Consider the following 20717-nt stretch of genomic DNA (forward strand, 5'->3'; position numbering starts at 1 on the left):
CTTGAGCACAAGGACCGCAAAGCTGCGGCCTCTCGAGCATTCCCTCGATGCTGTGCAGAACTGCAGCCGGGTGGCGCCTCCAACTGAGACTAATCCTCTGCCGCGGCCCTTTCCCACCCCACGCCTCTTGCAGTCGCGAACTTCATTTCCCAGTGTCTCTGGGATTCCCAGGGTCCGAAGCCCACAGCACCCTGGGAGTGGTAGTTCACGTGTACCCTCGTCTCGAAAGGAACAATGGGAAAAGTTTGGGGCGAGAACCACACCTCCCGGCAGCCCCGGAGACGGTTTTCTGGGTCCGATTAGGACCTAGTCCCAGCTCTCGCGGCCCTAGCTCCCGGCGGAAGAAGCGAGGCGCCAGGACTACATTACCCGGAGTTCCCTGCGCCTCGCCCCTCTCCGGCCGCCACACAGGGTCTGTGCTCTCCAGGCGCGGTCTAAGGGTGACTGCCGACTGGCCTCGGACTCCCGCTCCCGTGGTGCCCCGCGCGTGGCCGGCCCAGCCCCCGGCTCCCGCTGGCCCCGCGGCGGCGCTGGTTGCTGTCGTGAGCCGCAGCCGCCCCGCCCCACCTCTCCCTCCCCTCCCCCCCCGGCCCTGCGCACGGGCCGCCCCTCCCCCCGCCTCCCCGGCCCCTCTCACGGTGCCAAGATGGCGGCGGCGGCGGGCGGCGGCAGTTGCCCCGGGCCTGGCTCCGCGCGGGGCCGCTTCCCGGGCCGGCCGCGGGGCTCCGGCGGGGGCGGGGGCCGCGGCGGACGGGGCAGCGGAGCCGAGAGAGTGCGGGTAGCTCTGCGGCGCGGCGGCGGCGCGGGGGGGCCGGGCGGAGCCGAGCCCGGGGAGGACACGGCCCTGCTCCGTTTGCTGGGGCTCCGCCGGGGCCTGCGCCGGCTCCGCCGCCTGTGGGCTGGCCCGCGCATTCAACGGGGCCGGGGCCGGGGCCGGGGCCGGGGCTGGGGCCCAAGCCGTGGCTGCGTGCCGGAGGAGGAGAGCAGTGACGAGGAATCCGACGATGAGGTGAGGCAGTCGGAGGCGTCCCCAACGCCGGGCGGGGCGGAGGCCGGGGGCTTCCAAGGGTCTGGGTGGCCCCGAGGGGTGGAGTGGGGAAGCGAGGTTCTCAGGGCCCCTGCGGAGGGAAGGGGCCCTGGAAATAGGCCTGGGAGTAGATAGGCTGCACGGAGCTGTCGGTGAAAAAGGCCTATGAAAGTATATAGAGAAGCCCCGGGCTGCAGCTGGGTACTTGGGCCTGAGGCACGTCCTGCAGAAGTATCCTGGGCTGATGATCTTGTTAGTTGGCAGAGCTATTGCAGTAGAGGTTTGAGCGAGAAGGCTGTGGATACTGCATGCCCAACCAGTGGTGGTTGACAGCAGCAGCATGGCTTTAGTGGACCCAGGCTGGGGCTCCCTGGGCTCTTACCTGTAGGCTGCTTCACCTGGCCTCATAGTCTCTGACATATCCCAGATTCACCAGTTGCCCGATTCCTCTTAAAGTGGAGAGAGGGTAGCATGTTGGAGGGCTTCCTCTTGGGGGCACAGGTTGAAGAAAAATGGAATAAAGGCTGAGACCGGGAACTCTAGCAGGTTCGAGTTCAGCTCAGGATTTATCCTCAGCCTCAGAAAAGTCAGGAGGGTGTAGATTGTATTACTTAAGACAGTTTGTAGTCACCTCAGGGCTCAGAGTAGAGCTTATAATGGTAAACCATTTGAAACACACACACAGACACACACACACTCGACTTGAGTGCCCCTATTCCCATCTTCATTCAGGAGGAAACTGCAACCTGAGAGTGTATAAACAGTAGTTCCACCTTTTTTTGAGTTGGAGGATGGGGGAGTCTGAGCGTAGTGTCTACTGCCTGGCCTGAGAAGACCCAGTTCTGTTCCCTTCTGGGCCAGCGAACCACTGACGGCTGTGCTGGTGTAGTCCGGTATATGGGATGGGGGTTCGAAATACCCTGTGCCTCCAACCCTAGGGAGAGACTCTTTTCTACTCTTTTTATCTTCCACTCTTAAGTTTTTCTCTAAATAGATAGGGGTATGTTAAGGGGGAAACTGGGGCTGTACCTCCATACCTGAATCTCCGGTGGAACGAGGGCTTTGGCACTGACTGCTGTTTCTCCCCTCCACCCCTGGTCCCCTAAATCAGGAGTTTCAGGGTTTTCATTCAGATGAAGATGTGGCCCCCAGTTCCCTGCGCTCTGCGCTCCGATCCCAGCGAGGTGAGTGATGGGGAAACTCTACCTCTGTAGCTTTACAGGAATGTTATTCTTGCTCTTCATGTTAGCTCTTCCCTGTTTAACTAGAGTCTCCATCAGCTACATAGCGTGTTCTGTGTTCAAAGCCCAAGCTAGGCTGGGTTGTGGGGGAAAGAGACAAGGAAGACTTAGTCCTTGCCCTCCTGGAGTACCTTCTTCAGTCTGCAGGGCTAGCTTGACCCATCTCCCCACACCTATTCTCCTTTTAGGTCGAGCCCCCCGAGGTCGGGGCCGCAAGCATAAGACGACCCCCATTCCGCCTCCTCGCCTAGCAGATGTCGCTCCTACCCCCCCAAAGACTCCTGCTCGGAAACGGGGTGAGGAGGGCACAGAACGGATGGTGCAGGCACTGACTGAACTTCTTCGGCGGGCCCAGGCACCCCAAGCCCCGCGGAGCCGGGCATGTGAGCCCTCCACTCCACGTCGGTCTCGGGGACGGCCCCCAGGACGGCCAGCAGGCCCCTGCAGGAAAAAGCAACAAGCAGTAGTGGTGGCAGAAGCAGCTGTGACAATCCCCAAACCTGAGCCCCCACCTCCTGTGGTTCCTGTAAAACATCGAACTGGCAGCTGGAAGTGCAAGGAGGGGCCTGGCCCAGGACCTGGGACCCCCAAGCGTGGAGGACAGTCTGGGCGAGGAGGCCGTGGAGGTAGAGGCCGAGGCCGAGGCGGGCTCCCTCTCGTAATCAAGTTTGTTTCAAAGGCCAAAAAAGTGAAGATGGGACAGTTGTCCTTGGGACTCGAATCAGGTCAGGGTCAAGATCAACATGAAGAAAGCTGGCAGGATGCCCTCCAAGCAAAAGTTGGATCTGGACAGGGAGAGGGCCCTTGCTGGAGAAAAGAGCAAAAGCTAGAGGAAGAGGAAGAGGAGGAGACGGAAGAAGAGAAAGACAAGGAAGAGAAAGAGGAAAAGGTAGAGAGAGCTGGACCTGAAGAAGAGATGATGCTAGCAGAGGAAAAGGAAGAGGCAAAGCTGCCATCTCCACCCTCCACTCCTCCAGCCCCTCCAGCCCCTCCACCTGCTCCATCTTCTCCACCTCCTCCACTTCCACCACTGCCTCCACCCCTCCCACCCCCCTCCACTTCTCCTTCATCCCCAGTTTGCCCTCCACCACTCCCAGTGTCCCCTCTGCCCCCACCATCGCCTCCACCGCCTCCTGCCCCAGAGGAGCAGGAAGAATCCCCTCCTCCAGTGGTCCCAGCTACATGCTCCAGGAAGAGGGGCCGGCCTCCCCTGACCCCCAGCCAGCGGGCAGAGCGAGAAGCTGCTCGGGCAGTGCCGGAGGGTACCTCTCCTCCCACTCCAACCCCCAGCACCACCACGGGGGGCCCTCTAGAAGACGGCCCCACTGTGGCCCCCAAAAGTACCACCTTCCTGAAGAATATCCGGCAGTTTATTATGCCTGTGGTGAGTGCCCGCTCCTCCCGAGTCATCAAGACACCCCGGCGATTTATGGACGAAGACCCCCCCAAACCCCTAAAGGTAGAAGTCTCACCTGTTCTGCGGCCTCCTGTTGCCACCTCCCCACTTGCCCCCCCAGAACCAGCACCAGCTCCCTCTCCACCGCGTGCCCCAACCCCCCCATCTACCCCAGTCCCACTCCCTGAGAAGAGACGGTCCATTCTAAGGGAACCCACATTTCGCTGGACCTCGCTGACCCGGGAACTGCCCCCTCCTCCTCCTGCCCCCCCACCGGCCCCACCCCCACCTCCTGCCCCTGTCACTCCATCGCGGAGACCCCTGCTCCTTCGGGCACCTCAGTTTACCCCGAGTGAAGCCCACTTGAAGATCTACGAATCGGTGCTTACTACTCCTCTTGGGGCCCCGGAAGCCCCTGAGCCAGAGCCGCCTCCTGCCGACGACTCTCCAGCTGAGCCTGAGCCACGGGCAGTGGGCCGCACCAACCACCTCAGCCTGCCTCGATTTGCCCCCGTGGTCGCCACTCCTGTTAAGGCCGAGGCGCCCCTTCCTGCGGCTCCGTCTCTGAGCAATGGGCAGCAGTCTCAGGCTCAGTTACAGCAGCCCCTCCAGGCCTTGTCAAGCCAGCTGCTGCCCCAGGCGCTACCACCACAGCAGCCCCAACTACAAGCGCACTTACAGCTGCAGCCACAGCCACCGCCGCAGCAGCTGTCACCACTGGAAAAGGCCCGTACTGCGGGCTTGGGTTCCTTACCACTGTCTGGTGTGGAGGAGAAAATGTTCAGCCTCCTCAAGAGAGCCAAGGTGCAGCTGTTCAAGATTGATCAGCAGCAGCAGCAGCAGAAGGTGGCGTCTTTGATGCCGGTGAGCATGGCACTTTGGCCGGGTTTCTGCACCCAGTCGTCTGGCCTCAGTTTTCTCCATTCTCTCAGTTTCCGGTCACCTCCTGCCTCCTCAAACCCCCTCCAGTATTTCAGGGGACCCTCAGAGCCAGTCCTTCCCTGCTTCTCCGCTGCCTGTGTTCCTTCCCTGGCCTGCCCCGATGCTCGTCCCCCAGCCCTATTTTTCCTCACTTTCCAGCCTCTGACCCTATTTATTTCCCCACCAGCCGAGTCCTGGAGGGCAGATGGAGGAAGTCGTGGGGACTGTCAAGCAGATCTCAGATAGAGGTTCTGTCAAGTCTGAAGATGAATCGATGGAAACTAAGAGAGAGAGACCGTCGGTATGGAGTGGGAGCAGAGCCCTCTGAAGAAGGCTGGTTACAGGAGCACAAGGGGCAACTTCCCACATGTATTCCTGGTTTCTCCTCCCCTAGGGCCCTGAGTCCCCTGTGCAAGGCCCCCGTATCAAACATGTCTGTCGTCATGCTGCTGTGGCCCTAGGTCAGGCCCGGGCCATGGTGCCCGAAGACGTCCCCCGCCTCAGTGCTCTCCCTCTCCGGGATCGGCAGGACCTCGTCACGGAGGGTAGGGGCGGGTGTGTTGTGGGAAGATTTGACAGCTGTGTCACATTTGGGGGCGAGCACATGCACCAAGAGCCTAGGAGAGCGGGAGCTGAGTTGGATGCTTGGGGCAGGTGGCAGGTGGGTTGGAGTGCTAGGTCTTAGAGCGGATTTGAGGGCACCTGGGACCTGAGCACTGTGGGAAAGTCGGGACCAGAGGGTCAGTTGAATCAGATCTGGGGGAGAACAGGGAACTGAGGTAAAAGGCCTAGTGGCCTTGTGGCCCCATCCTTTCCTCTCCATTGCACTAGATACATCATCAGCATCTGAGACTGAGAGTGTCCCGTCACGGTCTCGGCGGGGAAAAGTGGAGTCAGCAGGGCCTGGGGGAGACTCAGAGCCTGCAGGGTCTGGAGGGACCCTGGCCCATACACCCCGGCGCTCACTGCCCTCCCATCATGGCAAGAAGATGAGGATGGCACGGTGTGGACATTGTCGGGGCTGCCTGCGTGTGCAGGACTGTGGGTCCTGTGTCAACTGCCTGGACAAGCCCAAATTTGGGGGCCCCAACACCAAGAAGCAGTGCTGTGTGTGAGTAGCCAGGGCGCAGCCTCTGTTCCCACCCGTGGTTGTCAGTCACCCAGGCCTCCTGCCCCGCCAGAGCAGTGGGATTGGCATCCTTGTGGAGAGCTTCCTCTCTTCCCCCAGACCACCAGTCCCCTACCCTGGTGACGTGCTGCTCCCCTCCCCAGATACCGGAAGTGTGACAAGATAGAGGCTCGGAAGATGGAACGGCTGGCTAAAAAAGGTAACGAGGCTTGATGCTTTACACAACCTTATTTAGATCCATGGTGTGGAAGAACCGTGTTTTCTTTGCTCTCCTCCCTTTATCTTTGCAGTCTGTTACCTTTGTCATCTTTCCATCGTGTGCTTTCATATCTCTTCTGTACTTACTCTCTTCTGCCCCACTTCTTTTTGGCTTTTTTTGCATCCCAGTGTCCCATGTCCCTGACTGAGCTCAGATCCTACTAAGTCCCCTGTTCCCACAGGCCGGACGATAGTGAAGACGCTGTTGCCCTGGGATTCCGATGAATCTCCTGAGGCCTCCCCTGGTCCTCCAGGCCCACGCCGGGGGGCGGGAGCTGGGGGGCCCCGGGAGGAGGTGGTGGCCCCCCCAGGGCCCGAGGAGCAGGACTCCCTCCTACTGCAGCGCAAGTCAGCCCGGCGCTGCGTCAAACAGCGACCCTCCTATGATATCTTCGAGGACTCGGATGACTCAGAGCCTGGGGGTCCCCCTGCTCCCCGGCGTCGGACCCCCCGAGAGAATGGTGCGAATTGCTTGTTGTTTCCCCTTCCAGTCAGTGCTGTGTCTTGTGTAGACGGGTTTTCAGACCAGGGGCTGTATCTGTATGACAGAGAGTGCAGAGAAGGAGGTAATCTGTGGTGGACGGGGAAAGTGGGTGTGTAAAGTTTTCGGAGCTTATCGAGCCAGGTCTAAGAGTCATCTTGTTGGTTAGTTAAAGGCAGTCATGGGGATCCAGGTAACATTAGGGGATATGGAGGAAAGGGAATGGGGCAGGGAAGAGGAGGACCCTCACCACTTATATGTGCTGCCTAGAGCTGCCAGTGCCAGAACCCGAGGAGCAGAGCCGGCCCCGCAAACCCACCCTGCAGCCTGTGTTGCAGCTCAAGGCCCGAAGGCGCCTGGACAAGGTCAGCACGGCCCCACACCAAGAACCCTGAGCCCTGTGGAAGGCATGGCTCCCGCCCTTCAGGAGCTTCCTAGCAAGTCAGGGTAACGGGCTCACCTGAGTGCTGTGTTGTGTCCACACCAGAGGACAGGCCCTGAGGGGTAAGGCAGGTCCTTCTGGAAAGCAAAGTAGGATTTGGGCAAAAGACAGGGTTGGGCAGGCTGGGGGAGAGGATAGTATGGAGAGAAGTCTGCAGATGGTGAGGCTGGCAGTTTTCTGACCACTGCCACCCTCCCTAGGATGCTTTGGCTCCTGGCCCCTTTGCCTCTTTTCCCAATGGCTGGACTGGAAAACAGAAGTCCCCTGACGGAGTGCACCGGGTCCGTGTGGATTTTAAGGTATGGCTTTGAGGGAGAGGGTCTCAAGGACTGTGTTGGAAAGAAACCTATGGGTTGTAGCGGAGAAACCAGGGCTTTAAAGAATGGCTTTGGCTTATGTTCCTGGCTGCTTTCTGATCTCGTGTCCTTTCTTCCCTCAGGAGGATTGTGACCTGGAGAACGTGTGGCTGATGGGCGGCCTGAGCGTGCTCACCTCCGTGCCAGGGGGGCCGCCGATGGTGTGCTTGCTGTGTGCCAGCAAAGGCCTGCATGAGGTTGGATCCCTGCCTTTTTCCACAACCCCCCAGGTCTCCATTGGCCCTTAAACTGCCTGATTGCTTGGGCCCTCAACAGGGTCTCATCCTTTGGCCTCTTGGCCTCACACTGTGCCCATTGTTCACTCTCCCCATCCCTAGCTGGTGTTCTGCCAAGTCTGCTGTGACCCTTTCCATCCATTCTGTCTGGAGGAGGCCGAGCGGCCCCTGCCTCAACATCATGACACCTGGTGCTGCCGCCGCTGCAAGTTTTGCCATGTCTGTGGGCGCAAAGGCCGGGGATCCAAGGTTTGGGCACAGGAGCCATGAGGGTGGAGGCATGGAGGAGGGGGGAGTACTTGTGCCCATAGGTTCTGCCATTGCTGTTTTTCTCCCAACTTCCAACAGCACCTCCTGGAGTGTGAGCGCTGCCGCCATGCTTACCACCCAGCCTGTCTGGGGCCCAGCTACCCAACTCGGGCCACACGCAAACGGCGCCACTGGGTGAGAGATGAGGCCCACACCCCTTGCATTGGAGTTCTAATTAAGGCTGCTACCACCCCCAGACTGGAAGGTTGGAGGTCCTTATGAGAGTTTTTCTGATAAATAGCATTTTTCTTCCAAAATTTCACGTAGATGAGACTTATGTGCAGAATTTGTACCAAATGATTGAAGAATGCGAAAGGGTTCATGGATTTCATGGTCCTGGGCTCAGAATCACCTGCCCCTGCCTGACCTCTGTTCCTTTTTGTTGCCATCTCTCGGTCTCCCCTACCTCATTCCTGTTTCTCCTTCCCTCCTCACTTATCTTGTACACCTTTTCATCTCTTACCTGTCCTTCCTCACTTATCTCCTGCTTACCTTCCACTCCTCTTTGCCCATTTCCTCCCATCGTTGCCCCCCACAATGCTCCAATCTGCTCCCCCTAATGTCACTCTGCACCTCCCCAGATCTGCTCGGCCTGCGTGCGCTGTAAGAGCTGTGGGGCAACTCCAGGCAAGAACTGGGACGTCGAGTGGTCTGGAGATTACAGCCTCTGCCCCAGGTGCACCCAGCTCTTTGAGAAAGGTGGGGACCTGTCAGGGGACCTGGGCCCTGGGGGACACCGGGCAGTGGACCAGGCTCCTACACAGGCAGGACAGATGCAGATTTTAGTGGCTTTGTATTTTCTTCTAGCCACAGAACCTTTTCTTCTGTTCATAGTAGTCTCCCACAGAAGCCTATCCAGTACCTCAAGTAGAGGGACACAGTTCCTCTCAGGGCAGCAGGAGTTGGCCTGGTCCCCACCATTGTAGTGGTCCCTGACCTGCTTCTTGGAACCTCAAGTCTCCACTGATCACTTTGAAAACCTGGGCTTTCCCCCCGTGTTCATTCAGGCAGCATGTTAGCAAGTGAGGCATTGGGGCTATAGGGCTGCAAGAGGCCGTATCCTCAGCCAGCATTTAGAGAATGGTAGGACCCGAGTTGGGGCATGGCAAAGGCAGCCATCACAGCAGCCAAACAAGGGGTGGTGGCTCTGGCCCCTCTGACTTGACCTTTTCCTCCGTCTTCTGCAGGAAACTTTTGCCCAATCTGTACACGCTGCTACGAAGACAACGACTACGAGAGCAAGATGATGCAGTGCGCACAGTGTGACCACTGGGTGCATGCCAAGTGTGAGGGGCTCTCGGGTGAGCAGGCAGAGTGCCTTGGCTGCCACCTCTGCCCCAGGGGGAAAGGGGGTAGAGGTGTCCCCTGTATACCCGGGGCACAGGCCCTCATGGGTGTCATTAATGTATGTCCTCAGCAACTCCTCTGGGCTGCTGAGAGCTCTCGCATTCTCCCAGATCATTCTCTCCTTTCCCACCCTGGCTATTTTAGATGAAGACTATGAGATCCTTTCTGGGCTGCCAGACTCCGTGCTGTACACCTGCGGACCGTGTGCAGGGGCCACACACCCCCGTTGGCGAGAGGCCCTGAGTGGGGCCCTGCAGGGGGGCCTGCGCCAGGTGCTCCAGGGTCTGCTGAGCTCCAAAGTGGCGGGCCCACTGCTGCTGTGCACTCAGGTCTGGGAGGCTCAGGAGGTAGGATGGGGTGGGGTCAGGCCCAGCAGCAGCCCTGCTGACTTTCTGTCTTTACAGTGTGGGCAGGCTGGAAAGCAGCTGCACCCAGGCCCCTGCGATCTGCAAGCTGTGAGTCGGCGCTTCGAGGAAGGCCATTACAAGTCTGTGGTGAGTGGGACACTGAGGGGAATAGGTGGGTGCCAGGAAGAGGGGGTGTTGTGTGGGGTGGGGGCTCTGATCCTGACAAGCCCCCTTACAGCACAGCTTTATGGAGGACATGGTGGGCATCCTGATGAGGCACTCAGAAGAAGGAGAAGGCACTCAGCCAGAGCGCCGGGCTGGAGGCCAGATGAAGGGGCTCCTACTGAAGGTGAGAAAACTTTAGGGGAATGTCTTTAGAGTGTCTTGAGTGGTAGTGGGGAGGAGAGTGGGGGTCCTCCAGACCCTATCCCTACCAGCTTTCCTGGGGAAGCCAGTTCTTCTCATCCTGTTAACCCACTCCCCAGCTGCTAGAGTCTGCGTTCGGCTGGTTCGACGCCCACGACCCCAAGTACTGGCGACGGAGTACCCGGCTGCCGAAGTGAGCAAGGCTGGGTAACAGAAGGGGAACCAGGAAACAAGGGCAAAAGCAAGGGCACCTGGGAATCCAGGGTCTGGATCCTGGGCCGAGAACAGACGAGGAACATGGTTAGGGTCTGGAGCGTGGTGGAACCAGGGTGAGCGTCCTCGGTGGTTGTAGGCCAGCAAAGACTCTGTACGGTTTGCTCACTTTGTTTCTACTTTGGGAAGGGTAATGTTGGGGAATATCAGTGAGTAAGCCATGTCTGGGGGGTTGAGCAGGCACATTAGTGTGTGATGACCCAGACGGTCAGGGTGGTGATGGGAAGTCCAGGGTGCTTTGGGAGCCCAGAGAAGGTGCTTAGAGCTAATGCTTCTCAGAAGAGATGACATCCAAGCCGAGATGTGGAAAGAGTATTCCAGGCATGAGGAATAGCATTTCACATGTCATAGGTGGGTAAGGGGCCCTGGCTTATTTGGGAGACTGGAAGAAATGCCACATGGAGAGAGGATCAAGTGTGTCGTGGCATGTTTAGGCTAAGATTGTGGGTGGCCACCCCGTTAGACGTATCAGATGCTGACCCTGCCTGTCCACAGCGGAGTTCTTCCCAATGCCGTGTTGCCCCCGTCCTTGGACCATGTCTACGCTCAGTGGAGGCAGCAGGAACCTGAGACCCCAGAATCAGGGCAGCCTCCAGGGGACCCCTCAGCAGGTACTGGGAAGTGGGGACTGGAAGCCAGGGCCCCTGAGTTGGTGGGACATGCTCTCGGTCCTGATTGTGGGACTTGCCTTCCCACATCTCTTCTAGCTTTTCAGGGTAAGGATCCAGCTGCTTTCTCACACCTGGAGGACCCTCGTCAGTGTGCGCTCTGCCTCAAATACGGGGATGCAGATTCTAAGGTGAGGGCCACCATGTGAAGCCCCAAGTGGTGGGGCCTAGTCCCTGGGGCCTTCCCTCACACCATTTCTCCTCTGCCCCCAGGAGGCAGGACGACTCCTATACATCGGGCAGAATGAGTGGACACACGTCAACTGTGCCATTTGGTCAGCTGAAGTGTTTGAGGAAAATGATGGCTCCCTCAAAAATGTGCATGCTGCTGTGGCTCGAGGGAGGCAGATGGTGAGAGCCCGGGCCTAGAGAGGTGGGCAGCCCCAGGGTCTTGGGTAGGCCCCCTCCCCCAACCCCACCCTACCCCCCACTGTAGGGGAAACTGCTCTTGTTTCACAATTTCTACCCCACCATATCCTCTCACTACTGGTCCCGGGTACCATTTTTTGTTGTCCCAGGACTCTGGTGCTTCAGTGATAGTGGCTCCCTGCCCTATCAGACCCCATATTTGGGTCTGAAGCTTGGCAGATTAAAAGTTAGAAGATCTGTTGATTGAACCTGTGCTGGATGCTTTCTGTACAGGGTGACATTTGGTTTCTACTGTGTCCCCGTGAGGTGAGGTACTGCCTGGGTTAAAACCTCTCCTCACCAGTGTGGGACCTGGTGCTGTAGAATGTCTCAGGCTCAGGAAGTGAGACATGGGGTGATACATATTGGGGAGGGGGGAGTGCAAATGTGAAGATTAAGTAAAATGATACAAGTTTTACATTAAAATAGCATGAGAAGAAAAGCATGCAACTCTTGATTTGGGGTCATAAGTTGAAGCCCCACGTAGAATGGGGCTTCAACTTTTTTTTTTTTTAATGGTATGAGAAACATGGTAAATACTGGTTGGTAGGTGTTAGATGTTGTTATTTTTGTCTCTGTGGCTACACGCTGCTTCAGAAAATCTGGAGTAGTTTTGATGTGCACCTGGCCCTGGACACAGCTAGGGAAGAGGGTATGTTTGATGGTTGCCTTTGCTTTGCGAGGTGCTAGGCTAGACGGGCCCAAGCAGAGTCTCAAGGATAGTGATGCTGAGCATCAGACCCTGGTCTCGGTCACTGGCTTCTCCCCTCAGCAGCCCCTTCCACCCGCAGCGCTGTGAACTCTGCCTGAAGCCTGGAGCCACAGTGGGCTGCTGCCTTTCCTCCTGCCTCAGCAACTTCCATTTCATGTGTGCCCGGGCCAGCTATTGCATCTTCCAGGATGACAAGAAAGTTTTCTGCCAGAAACACACAGACCTGCTGGATGGCAAGGTGAGCCAGAACCATGGGGAAGACAGCTTCCCACTGCTCTCGTTTCCCTTCCCACTCCTAGACCCCTGCAGCCCCTCAGCCTTAGCCCCAGCTGTCCAGTCCCTGCCTCAGAGCCTTCCCTCACATCCCCCTTGCTTCTCACCAACCCAGCAATCCCATTTGCCACCCCTCTTCAGGAGATTGTGACCCCTGATGGGTTTGATGTTCTCCGCCGAGTCTACGTGGACTTTGAGGGCATCAACTTTAAGCGAAAGTTCTTGACGGGGCTGGAACCTGATGCCATCAATGTGCTCATTGGTAAGCCTCTTGCTCTCTACCCTGGTCTTCCTGATCCTGCCTGGCCCACCTTCCTGATCTCTTTTCTGCACCATAGGCTCCATCCGAATTGACTCCTTGGGTACCTTGTCTGATCTCTCGGACTGCGAGGGACGGCTCTTCCCCATTGGCTACCAGTGAGCAGTCCAGGGGGCCTGGGTGGGGTGTAAGTACTCCAGGACAGGATCCCATTTCCCAAGTTATCCTGACCCTCTTACCTACACGCCCACTTGACAGGTGTTCCCGTCTGTACTGGAGCACAGTGGATGCTCGACGGCGCTGCTGGTATCGGTGTCGTATTCTGGAGTATCGGCCATGGGGTCCGAGGGAAGAGCCGGTTCACCTGGAGGCAGCAGAGGAGAATCAGACCATTGTGCACAGCCCTGCCCCTTCCTCAGGTAAGGACCTTGGAACTCCCTCATTTCCTTCCCTGCTCCCCAAATGGTTACCCACCAACCCCATTTCCCTCTTCCCTAAAGAAACCCCTGGATATTTGCCATTCTGCCTTTTGTCGTAATGCCAATAAATGATCACTTAACAGCTCTGCGTTACGTGCCAGGGACTGACTACACTCAGCATTTCACAGGAAGTGAGGGGATAGATAGCTACCTGCTTGTGGGGGGTCGCAGCTTCAAGACAAACAGTTACAGACCCCTGGCTTGGGGCATGTGTGCCCAGGTTGCTTCCCGCAGCCCTCTGCGGAAGGTGCTGGCTCTGCTCTGCTGCAGCGCAGAAAGGGCCATCGCTCTGCACTGTAACGCCGTACTGGCATCAAGATGTGAGCCACATCGGTCCCCTCGTAGCCCTGCCAGGGCTGAGGGATGTCGCTGAGAGCCGGATGGCACACAGCAAGGATTGGGCTTGGAGACTGGTAAAGGAGAGCTTGTGGGCTGAACAGGAGGAGGAAGATTATCGGAGTGTGTTTGCAGGGAAGGGGTTTGTGCCAGGTTGGAGCATGACATAAAGTAGAGCGAGGAGGAGGGTACAGCCATCCTGGCTGGTAGCAGGGGAGTGTTGGGAGGAGGTGGCAGAGGTTGGTTCTCATGGATTGGGTGGAGCCAGGTAATGGGGAGCCCCAAGCGCCAGGTTGGGGCAGATGCGTTTGATGTGGCAGGGATGCAAGGCATGGGTGAGAAAGTGGTGGGACTGGCCCTGCTGGAGAGAGGGCAGTGCCCCTTACGGCATACGGGGCCTGAGTCAGAACAGTAGGCGGCTGGGAATGGGGGAGGTGGTAGAAACGGGTGATGAAGGGTTGCAGAGGGCCCCTGATCCACGCATGTGTGGAGGTTTTGAAGAAGCCATAGCAGGGTGTGGGACCTGGGTGATGACTGGGAACCAGTGCACATTGTGACCAGACCATTGGGCAGGGGTGGGGAAGGCTCGGTTGGCTCAAAAGGAGGGAGGGTGTGTCAGGAGAGGCTTTAACAGAGAGCCCCTGCCATTCCTGACGGCATTCTCCTGCCTCCTCAGAGCCCCCAGATCATGTGGACCCCCCTCCAGATATAGATGCCCTCATCCCCGGAGCTCCTGAGCACCACTCACCTGTTCAGAACCTGGACCCCCCACTTCGGCCAGATCCAAGCAGTGCCCCTCCTCCGGCCCCCCGCTCCTTCTCGGGGGCTCGAATCAAAGTGCCCAACTACTCACCATCCCGGAGGCCCTTGGGGGGTGTCTCCTTTGGACCCCTGCCCTCCCCTGGTGAGTACCTGGACGTGTCGGGGAGAGGGGTGGGTGGGTGAGGCAGGAGCTCATGGCTGACACTGACCCTTCCCCCCACAGGAAGTCCATCTTCTCTGACCCACCACATCCCCACGGTGGGAGACCTGGACTTCCCAGCTCCCCCCAGACGTTCCCGTCGTCCCAGCCCCCTGGCCCCAAGGCTGCCGGCCTCACGGCGGGCCTCTCCCCCTCTCAGAACCTCCCCACAGCTCAGGGTGCCCCCTCCTACCTCAGTCGTTAGAGCCCTCACACCTACCTCAGGGGAGCTGGCTCCCCCTGGCCCAGCCCCATCTCCTCCACCACCCCCTGAAGACCTGGGTCCAGACTTTGAGGACATGGAGGTGGTATCAGGACTGAGTGCTGCTGACCTGGACTTTGCGGCCAGCCTGCTGGGGACTGAGCCCTTCCAGGAAGAGATTGTGGCTGCAGGGGTAGTGGGGAGCGGCCACGGGGGCCCAGGGGACAGTTCAGAGGAAGAGGCCAGCCCTACCCCCCGCTATGTCCACTTCCCTGTGACTGTGGTGTCTGGCCCTGCCCTTGCCCCTGGCGCCCTTCCTGGAGCCCCCCGCATCGAACAGCTGGATGGAGTGGATGACGGCACGGACAGCGAGGCAGAGGCCATCCAGCAGCCTCGGGGTCAGGGGACTCCTCCTTCAGGGCCAGGAGTGGGCCGGGCTGGGGTCATCGGGGCTGCAGGGGACAGAACCCGACCTCCTGAGGACTTGCCGTCAGAAATTGTGGATTTTGTGTTGAAGAACCTAGGGGGGCCCGGGGAGGGAGGTGCTGGGCCCAGAGAGGAGCCGCTTCCCCCAGCACCTCCACTGGCTAATGGCAGCCAGCCTCCCCAGGGCCTACCCTCCAACCCAGCTGACCCCACTCGGACGTTTGCCTGGCTCCCTGGGGCCCCAGGGGTCCGGGTATTGAGCCTGGGCCCTACCCCTGAGCCCCCCAAACCCGCCACATCCAAAATCATCCTTGTCAACAAGCTCGGGCAAGTGTTCGTCAAGATGGCTGGGGAGGGTGAACCCGTCTCACCCCCAGTGAAGCAGCCACCTCTGCCCCCTCCCATCCCCCCCACAGCCCCTGCTTCCTGGACTCTGCCCCCGGGACCGCTGCTGGGTGTGTTGCCAGTGGTAGGAGTGGTCCGCCCTGCCCCCCCACCACCCCCTCCTCCACTGACACTGGTGTTGAGCAGTGGGCCCCCCAGCCCACCCCATCAGGCCATCCGCGTCAAGAGGGTGTCCACCTTCTCTGGCCGTTCCCCACCAGCGCCTCCCCCAAACAAGAACCCCCGGCTGGAGGAAGATGGAGAGTCCTTGGAGGATGCTCCCCAGGGTCCAGGGCTTAGTGGCAGCGGGTGAGTGAATGTGCTGAGTCTGTGGAGGAGGGCAAGAGAGGTGGGCAGGAGAAGGCAGCTCAGCCTTCTTGGGGTTCCTCCCCCAGGTTTAGCCGAGTGAGGATGAAAACGCCCACAGTGCGTGGAGTTCTCGACTTGGATGAGCCTGGGGAGCCCACTGGGGAGGAAAGTCCAAGGTGAGTAGCCAGTGCCCTTCCCCTGGAGGCTCTGGGGCATCCATCTCTTCCTCTTTCTGACAGGTCTCTCCTCACAGGCCCCTCCAGGACCGGTCCCCCTTGCTGCCACTCCCAGAAGGTGGTCCTCCCCGGGCCCCCGATGGTCCCCCTGACCTGCTGCTTGAGTCCCAGTGGCACCACTACTCAGGTAGGGACCAGCCTTTTGTTCTCCCTACCCCTTCCTTGTGCTTGCCTCAGCTGGGTGATGATGGTCAGATGCAGAATCGGTCCACTTCAAAAGATAGCTCTTGTGCACCAACCCGGCTCTGAGCCCGAGACTAGGTATTCAGAGTTAGAGAGATGTCCTCGGAGCTTGTGGCCCATGGCAGAAAAAGAGAGATGAAGTTTCAGCTCCACGTGAAAGGCCCTGCAAAAGTGCCCAAGAGCCCAGGGGTCGGCTTCAGAGCCTGATCTGCCAGGGTCAGAGGGTTAGGTCCCTAGCAGGGCTGAACAGTGTGGGGGCTGTCAGAGTTAGAGATGGGATTTAGAGCCATACAGCTAGATAAGGGCACTCAGCCAGCGAGGAGCTCATCTAGGATCCAGAGGGGCAGGAGGACTAGGAAGGATATAAAAAGAGAACAGTGCCGCAGAGGACACCAGGCATGTGGACTCTTGGGGTACTGGCTGGGAAGGATGTTGCATCAGGGTCCAGAATTGAAGACAGTGGTTGATGAGCGGGCCAAAACAAGACCCAGGCATCTTGCCAGCAAGCTTGGCTAAGGGTCTGAGAGGAGAGGGTGGGCAGCAGCCCAGTGGGGTTTGTATGAGAGCTGAGACAGCAAAGCCATGGAGGAGAGTGAAGGGAGCTTGCGGAGGGAAGCAGAGGTGGGAGAAAGCATGGCCATTGGATCTGAAGAGACCGCTGAGAGGGAGCCACGGGGTGGGGGGCGGGGGAGGGGCGTCAGTGCAGTAGCAAAGCTGTCAGGAGGCAGGATGGGTGCGCACGGAGTGGATTGGGCTAACAGCCTCGGTGAAGCTGGGAGGGCAGTGAGTGCTCTGTTGGTCATAGAGGGCCGTGGGAGAGGGGGTAGGCTACAGCCAAGTGAGCTGGTAACAGAGCAGCCTGAGGTTCGGAATTTCTCCTGGCCCCAGCCCTGTCCGGATACGTGGATTGTCTCATTACGTAGCGCTGTTACTGAGCGTGGAAGCCGAGCGAGGTACACGAGAGACCGCTTAACTGAAAGACTGCGTATGAGGGTCAGAGGTGGCGTGAGGATATGGCAGTGACCATGACGGACAGGTCCCCACCCTTAGGGACCACGCCACATTTTGGTAGAGGAAGCAGACACGTACGTTAGCAAGTGTACTGCAGCTGAGAACGAGCGCCGTGAGAAAGAAGGCAATGAGAGCGCCCGGGTGAGGCCCCTGTAGTCAGCCTGTCGGGTTCAGGGAACAGAATGGAGGTGAGGATGGGGTAAGGGCAAAGAGGAGGTGGAAGAAGTTGTCAGAGGTGAACCCAGGGGCACTGAGGCCTGGAGATGATGGGGTCACACAGCAAACCAGGTTTGGAGTCTTGCCTTGGGCTGGGAGGGCATGTGGTCAGGTTGGCCCAGAGGAGTGGTGTGGGGAGGAAGCGTGGCCATGTGGGTCCTGCCTCTCCTACAGCACCCTGTACTCAAACTCCCTGCTCTGGACGGTCAGTCCTCAGACCGCGCCATACTTGAGCGAGCCGCTGCATCTAGGCTGATCTACACACACACACACACACACATACACACACACACACACACACACCCCCTCCCTGCGCCCCTTGTAGCACTTCCACTTCCTTTGTTGGCTTCCCACACCCCACCCCTCCTCATCTCTCTGCTCTTGCCTCCTCGTTGCCCCAGCCTGTCACTTTGGCGTGTCCCAGTGTCCCAGTGCCCCGGCCACGACTTCTCTGTCTGCACTTACTCTCAAGTGTTCTCATCTTTTCCTGGCTCTGGATCCCATCTCGTACTCTGACAGCCTGTAGATTGGTAGCCAGGCTCCTAGATCCCGCTGCCTGCTCCCTGTCTCCAGCAGGTTGCAAGGGCAGGTTTTCTGAGAGGAATTTCAGACTCAGCATGTCCCAAACTCAGCTCTCTACCTTGTTCCACGCTCTCCTCACCATCTCCGTTCCAGTTGTTCAGGCCCCAAACCTCAGAGTTGTCCTTGACCCTCCGCTGGCTCTCACATCCTCATCTCCTACAGCAGCAAGTCCTCTCTGTTTGAGCTGCAAAATCTTTAGCCCCTGAGAAATCCCTTAAATAGCTCATAACGTACATGTACTTGACTCTGTGGGTAGGGGCCTATATAATAAATTTGTAATATTTACAGAGCTGTGCTGCATATAAAAAAATACATGTGCAAGATATCCTCCTCTGGTATTTTTAATTTTCTGTGAGAGAAGAACAAGGGGCAGATAGATGGGCATTGTTGGTGAACTAGGTTTGAGTGAGCCAGAAGTGTGTCCTGCTGAGCCAGGGCACCCCAGGCTGCTGCCGTGGAAATGCTCATCTCTCCGAGAACTCTAACAGAAAAGGGACTGTGGGCTCGTCAGAAAAAAATAATGTCCATCCTGCAGGGCTCAAGGGGCAGTTAGAGCAGGAAGAGAGCCCTCAGCCCAAGTGTCTATGCTTGTGCATGGAGAGGAAGGGAGGGGGTTGGGGAACCCGGGGCCCCAGAGTCCAGGAGGGGTGATCCTCACCTACTCTCACCTGCTGCTTGGGACCAGGTGAGGCGTCAAGCTCTGAGGAAGAGCCTCCATCCCCAGAGGACAAAGAGAACCAGGCCCCCAAACGGGCTGGCCCGCATCTGCGCTTCGAGATCAGCAGTGAGGATGGGTTCAGTGTGGAGGCAGAGAGCTTGGAGGGTGAGTCGGGAGTGGTGGTGACAGAGGGAAGGTGTCCGGTCCTCCCGTCAAGCCCCATCCTGACTGTTCTGGCCCTGCACTCCCCTCAGGGGCATGGAGAACTCTGATTGAGAAGGTGCAAGAGGCCCGAGGGCATGCCCGGCTCCGGCATCTCTCCTTCAGTGGTAAGCAGAGGGGCTGCTGGGATGCTGAGCGCTGGGCGCACTCCCAGAGGACAGGATGGGCCTCTGACATGACATGTGTGTCCTCACCTTTGACTGTCCCCAGGGATGAGTGGGGCAAGGCTCCTGGGCATCCACCACGACGCCGTCATCTTCCTGGCAGAGCAGCTGCCTGGGGCCCAGCGCTGCCAGCACTACAAGTTCCGCTACCACCAGCAGGGAGAGGGCCAGGAAGAACCCCCTCTGAATCCCCATGGGGCAGCCCGGGCCGAGGTCTATCTCCGGTGAGATGTCGGGGCGGCCCTGTGGGTGTTCTCAAGCGCGGGAGTTAGGTCTCGAGATTGGAAACTGAGGCCTGGGAGAAGATGCTTGGCCTCTCCAGGAATTACTCCTAGAGTTCTCAGCAGAAGAGTGAGCCCCATCCGTCCCCCTCCTGCTGTGTCTTGGGGTTGCAGTATTTCTTCCTTGCTAGCAGCAAGCCCCAGTCAGAGGATAGGTGGGTGACATCTCTTTGAAGGAATGGCTGTTACCACCCTCTCTTCTCCCCCCTTGCTGCAGGAAATGCACCTTTGACATGTTCAACTTCCTGGCCTCCCAGCACCGGGTGCTCCCTGAGGGAGCCACCTGTGACGAGGAAGAGGATGAGGTGCAGCTCAGGTCAACCAGGTATGGAGGGCAGGCCAGGGTGCTGGGGGTGTTCTGGAAGGGTCCTAAAGAGGGTGACCAGGGGCAAGAGAGGTCATTCCTGGGTACCAGCCTGTGACACTGCTGACCCCACCAGACGTGCCACCAGCCTGGAGCTGCCCATGGCCATGCGTTTTCGCCACCTCAAGAAGACATCCAAAGAGGCTGTGGGTGTCTACAGGTTAGTGGGGTTGGGGGGAGGATGCCCCTTGGGTGGATGGACAGGTGCCCTGGTGCGGGGCCACCTTGGTTCTGTCCCCCTCCCTCCTGAGATCCCCCTGGCCCGTCCTAACCTGCAGATCTGCCATCCACGGGCGGGGCCTGTTCTGTAAGCGGAACATTGATGCTGGCGAGATGGTCATCGAGTATTCTGGAATCGTCATTCGCTCTGTGCTGACTGACAAGCGGGAGAAGTTCTACGATGGGAAGGTGGGCTCCGTGGGTCTGTGGGAGCGAGGTGGGCACAGCGGGGCTGGGCCATGGGCACCAAGAGCCCCTGACCGCGCCTCCTCGCCGCTCTAGGGGATCGGGTGCTACATGTTCCGGATGGACGACTTCGATGTGGTGGACGCCACAATGCACGGCAATGCCGCACGCTTCATCAACCACTCATGCGAGCCCAACTGCTTCTCCCGGGTCATCCACGTGGAGGGCCAGAAGCACATCGTCATCTTCGCGTTGCGCCGCATCCTGCGCGGGGAGGAGCTCACCTATGACTACAAGTTCCCCATCGAGGACGCCAGCAACAAGCTGCCCTGCAACTGCGGCGCCAAGCGCTGCCGTCGCTTCCTGAACTGAGGCCGCCACCGCCCCCCCACACCCCCTGCTGCCGTCTCGCCCCGAGCTGGGGAGGGGGTGCTCCTGAGCCCCCCCACCCCACCCCCGGAGCCTCTCACCCCCACCCTCCTGTCCAGGGTGGAGGTGGGCTTGCAGGTGGTAGAGGCCCCGCCTCCACCCCTCCGGCCCACCCAGCAATCGCCCCCTCCCTGCCTTGGGGGCCCAGGATGTAGATACTGTACAAAGGTTTCTAAATCCCTTCTTTTCTATGCACTTTTTTATTTAAGAGGGTGGGTTCCCAGGTGGGAACCCCCCATAATAAAGTCTGTCAATGTTTGGAGAGGTGGTCTTCCTGTGTGGTGCTGTGGCAAGCTGGAGCTCCTGGTTCTCCACACCACTCCTGAGCCAGGGAAGCCTGTCAGCCTCAGCAGGGGGTAAGAGACCACCCTTGGGAAGGACAAGGAAATGGGGCAGGGGGTGGGGGCTGCTGTTCCAGCT

The 20717-nt window shown here is 58.8% G+C and overlaps 1 protein-coding gene across 2 annotated transcripts; it reads left to right on the top strand.

Moving 5' to 3' along the window:
• The first annotated feature begins 631 nt into the window (after positions 1-631).
• Positions 632-20559, top strand: KMT2B (lysine methyltransferase 2B). Of its 2 annotated transcripts, XM_059153289.1 has the most exons (37): positions 632-1009; positions 2139-2211; positions 2457-4528; positions 4773-4886; positions 4980-5130; positions 5417-5696; positions 5858-5913; positions 6155-6433; positions 6724-6818; positions 7096-7194; positions 7335-7448; positions 7590-7736; positions 7836-7931; positions 8378-8495; positions 8984-9097; positions 9288-9472; positions 9548-9637; positions 9729-9839; positions 9976-10049; positions 10625-10740; positions 10837-10928; positions 11011-11148; positions 11997-12155; positions 12332-12452; positions 12529-12607; positions 12708-12868; positions 13941-14168; positions 14250-15546; positions 15633-15722; positions 15800-15909; positions 18460-18597; positions 18687-18761; positions 18865-19042; positions 19317-19424; positions 19540-19623; positions 19742-19871; positions 19965-20559. In XM_059153289.1, exons 1-37 carry the CDS (start codon positions 647-649, stop codon positions 20238-20240), a joined length of 8211 nt encoding a protein of 2736 aa, XP_059009272.1. In that variant the 5' UTR covers positions 632-646; the 3' UTR covers positions 20241-20559. The 2 variants fall into 2 exon arrangements, with proteins under 2 accessions (XP_059009272.1, XP_059009273.1); XM_059153290.1 differs by lacking the exons at positions 632-1009; positions 2139-2211; positions 2457-4528; positions 4773-4886; positions 4980-5130 and having other exon boundaries at positions 5567-5696; positions 5814-5913.
• Positions 20560-20717: the final 158 nt, after the last annotated feature.

The sequence above is a fragment of the Mustela lutreola genome, chromosome 16 (genome assembly GCF_030435805.1).
Source record: "Mustela lutreola isolate mMusLut2 chromosome 16, mMusLut2.pri, whole genome shotgun sequence".
NCBI lineage: Eukaryota > Metazoa > Chordata > Mammalia > Carnivora > Mustelidae > Mustela > Mustela lutreola.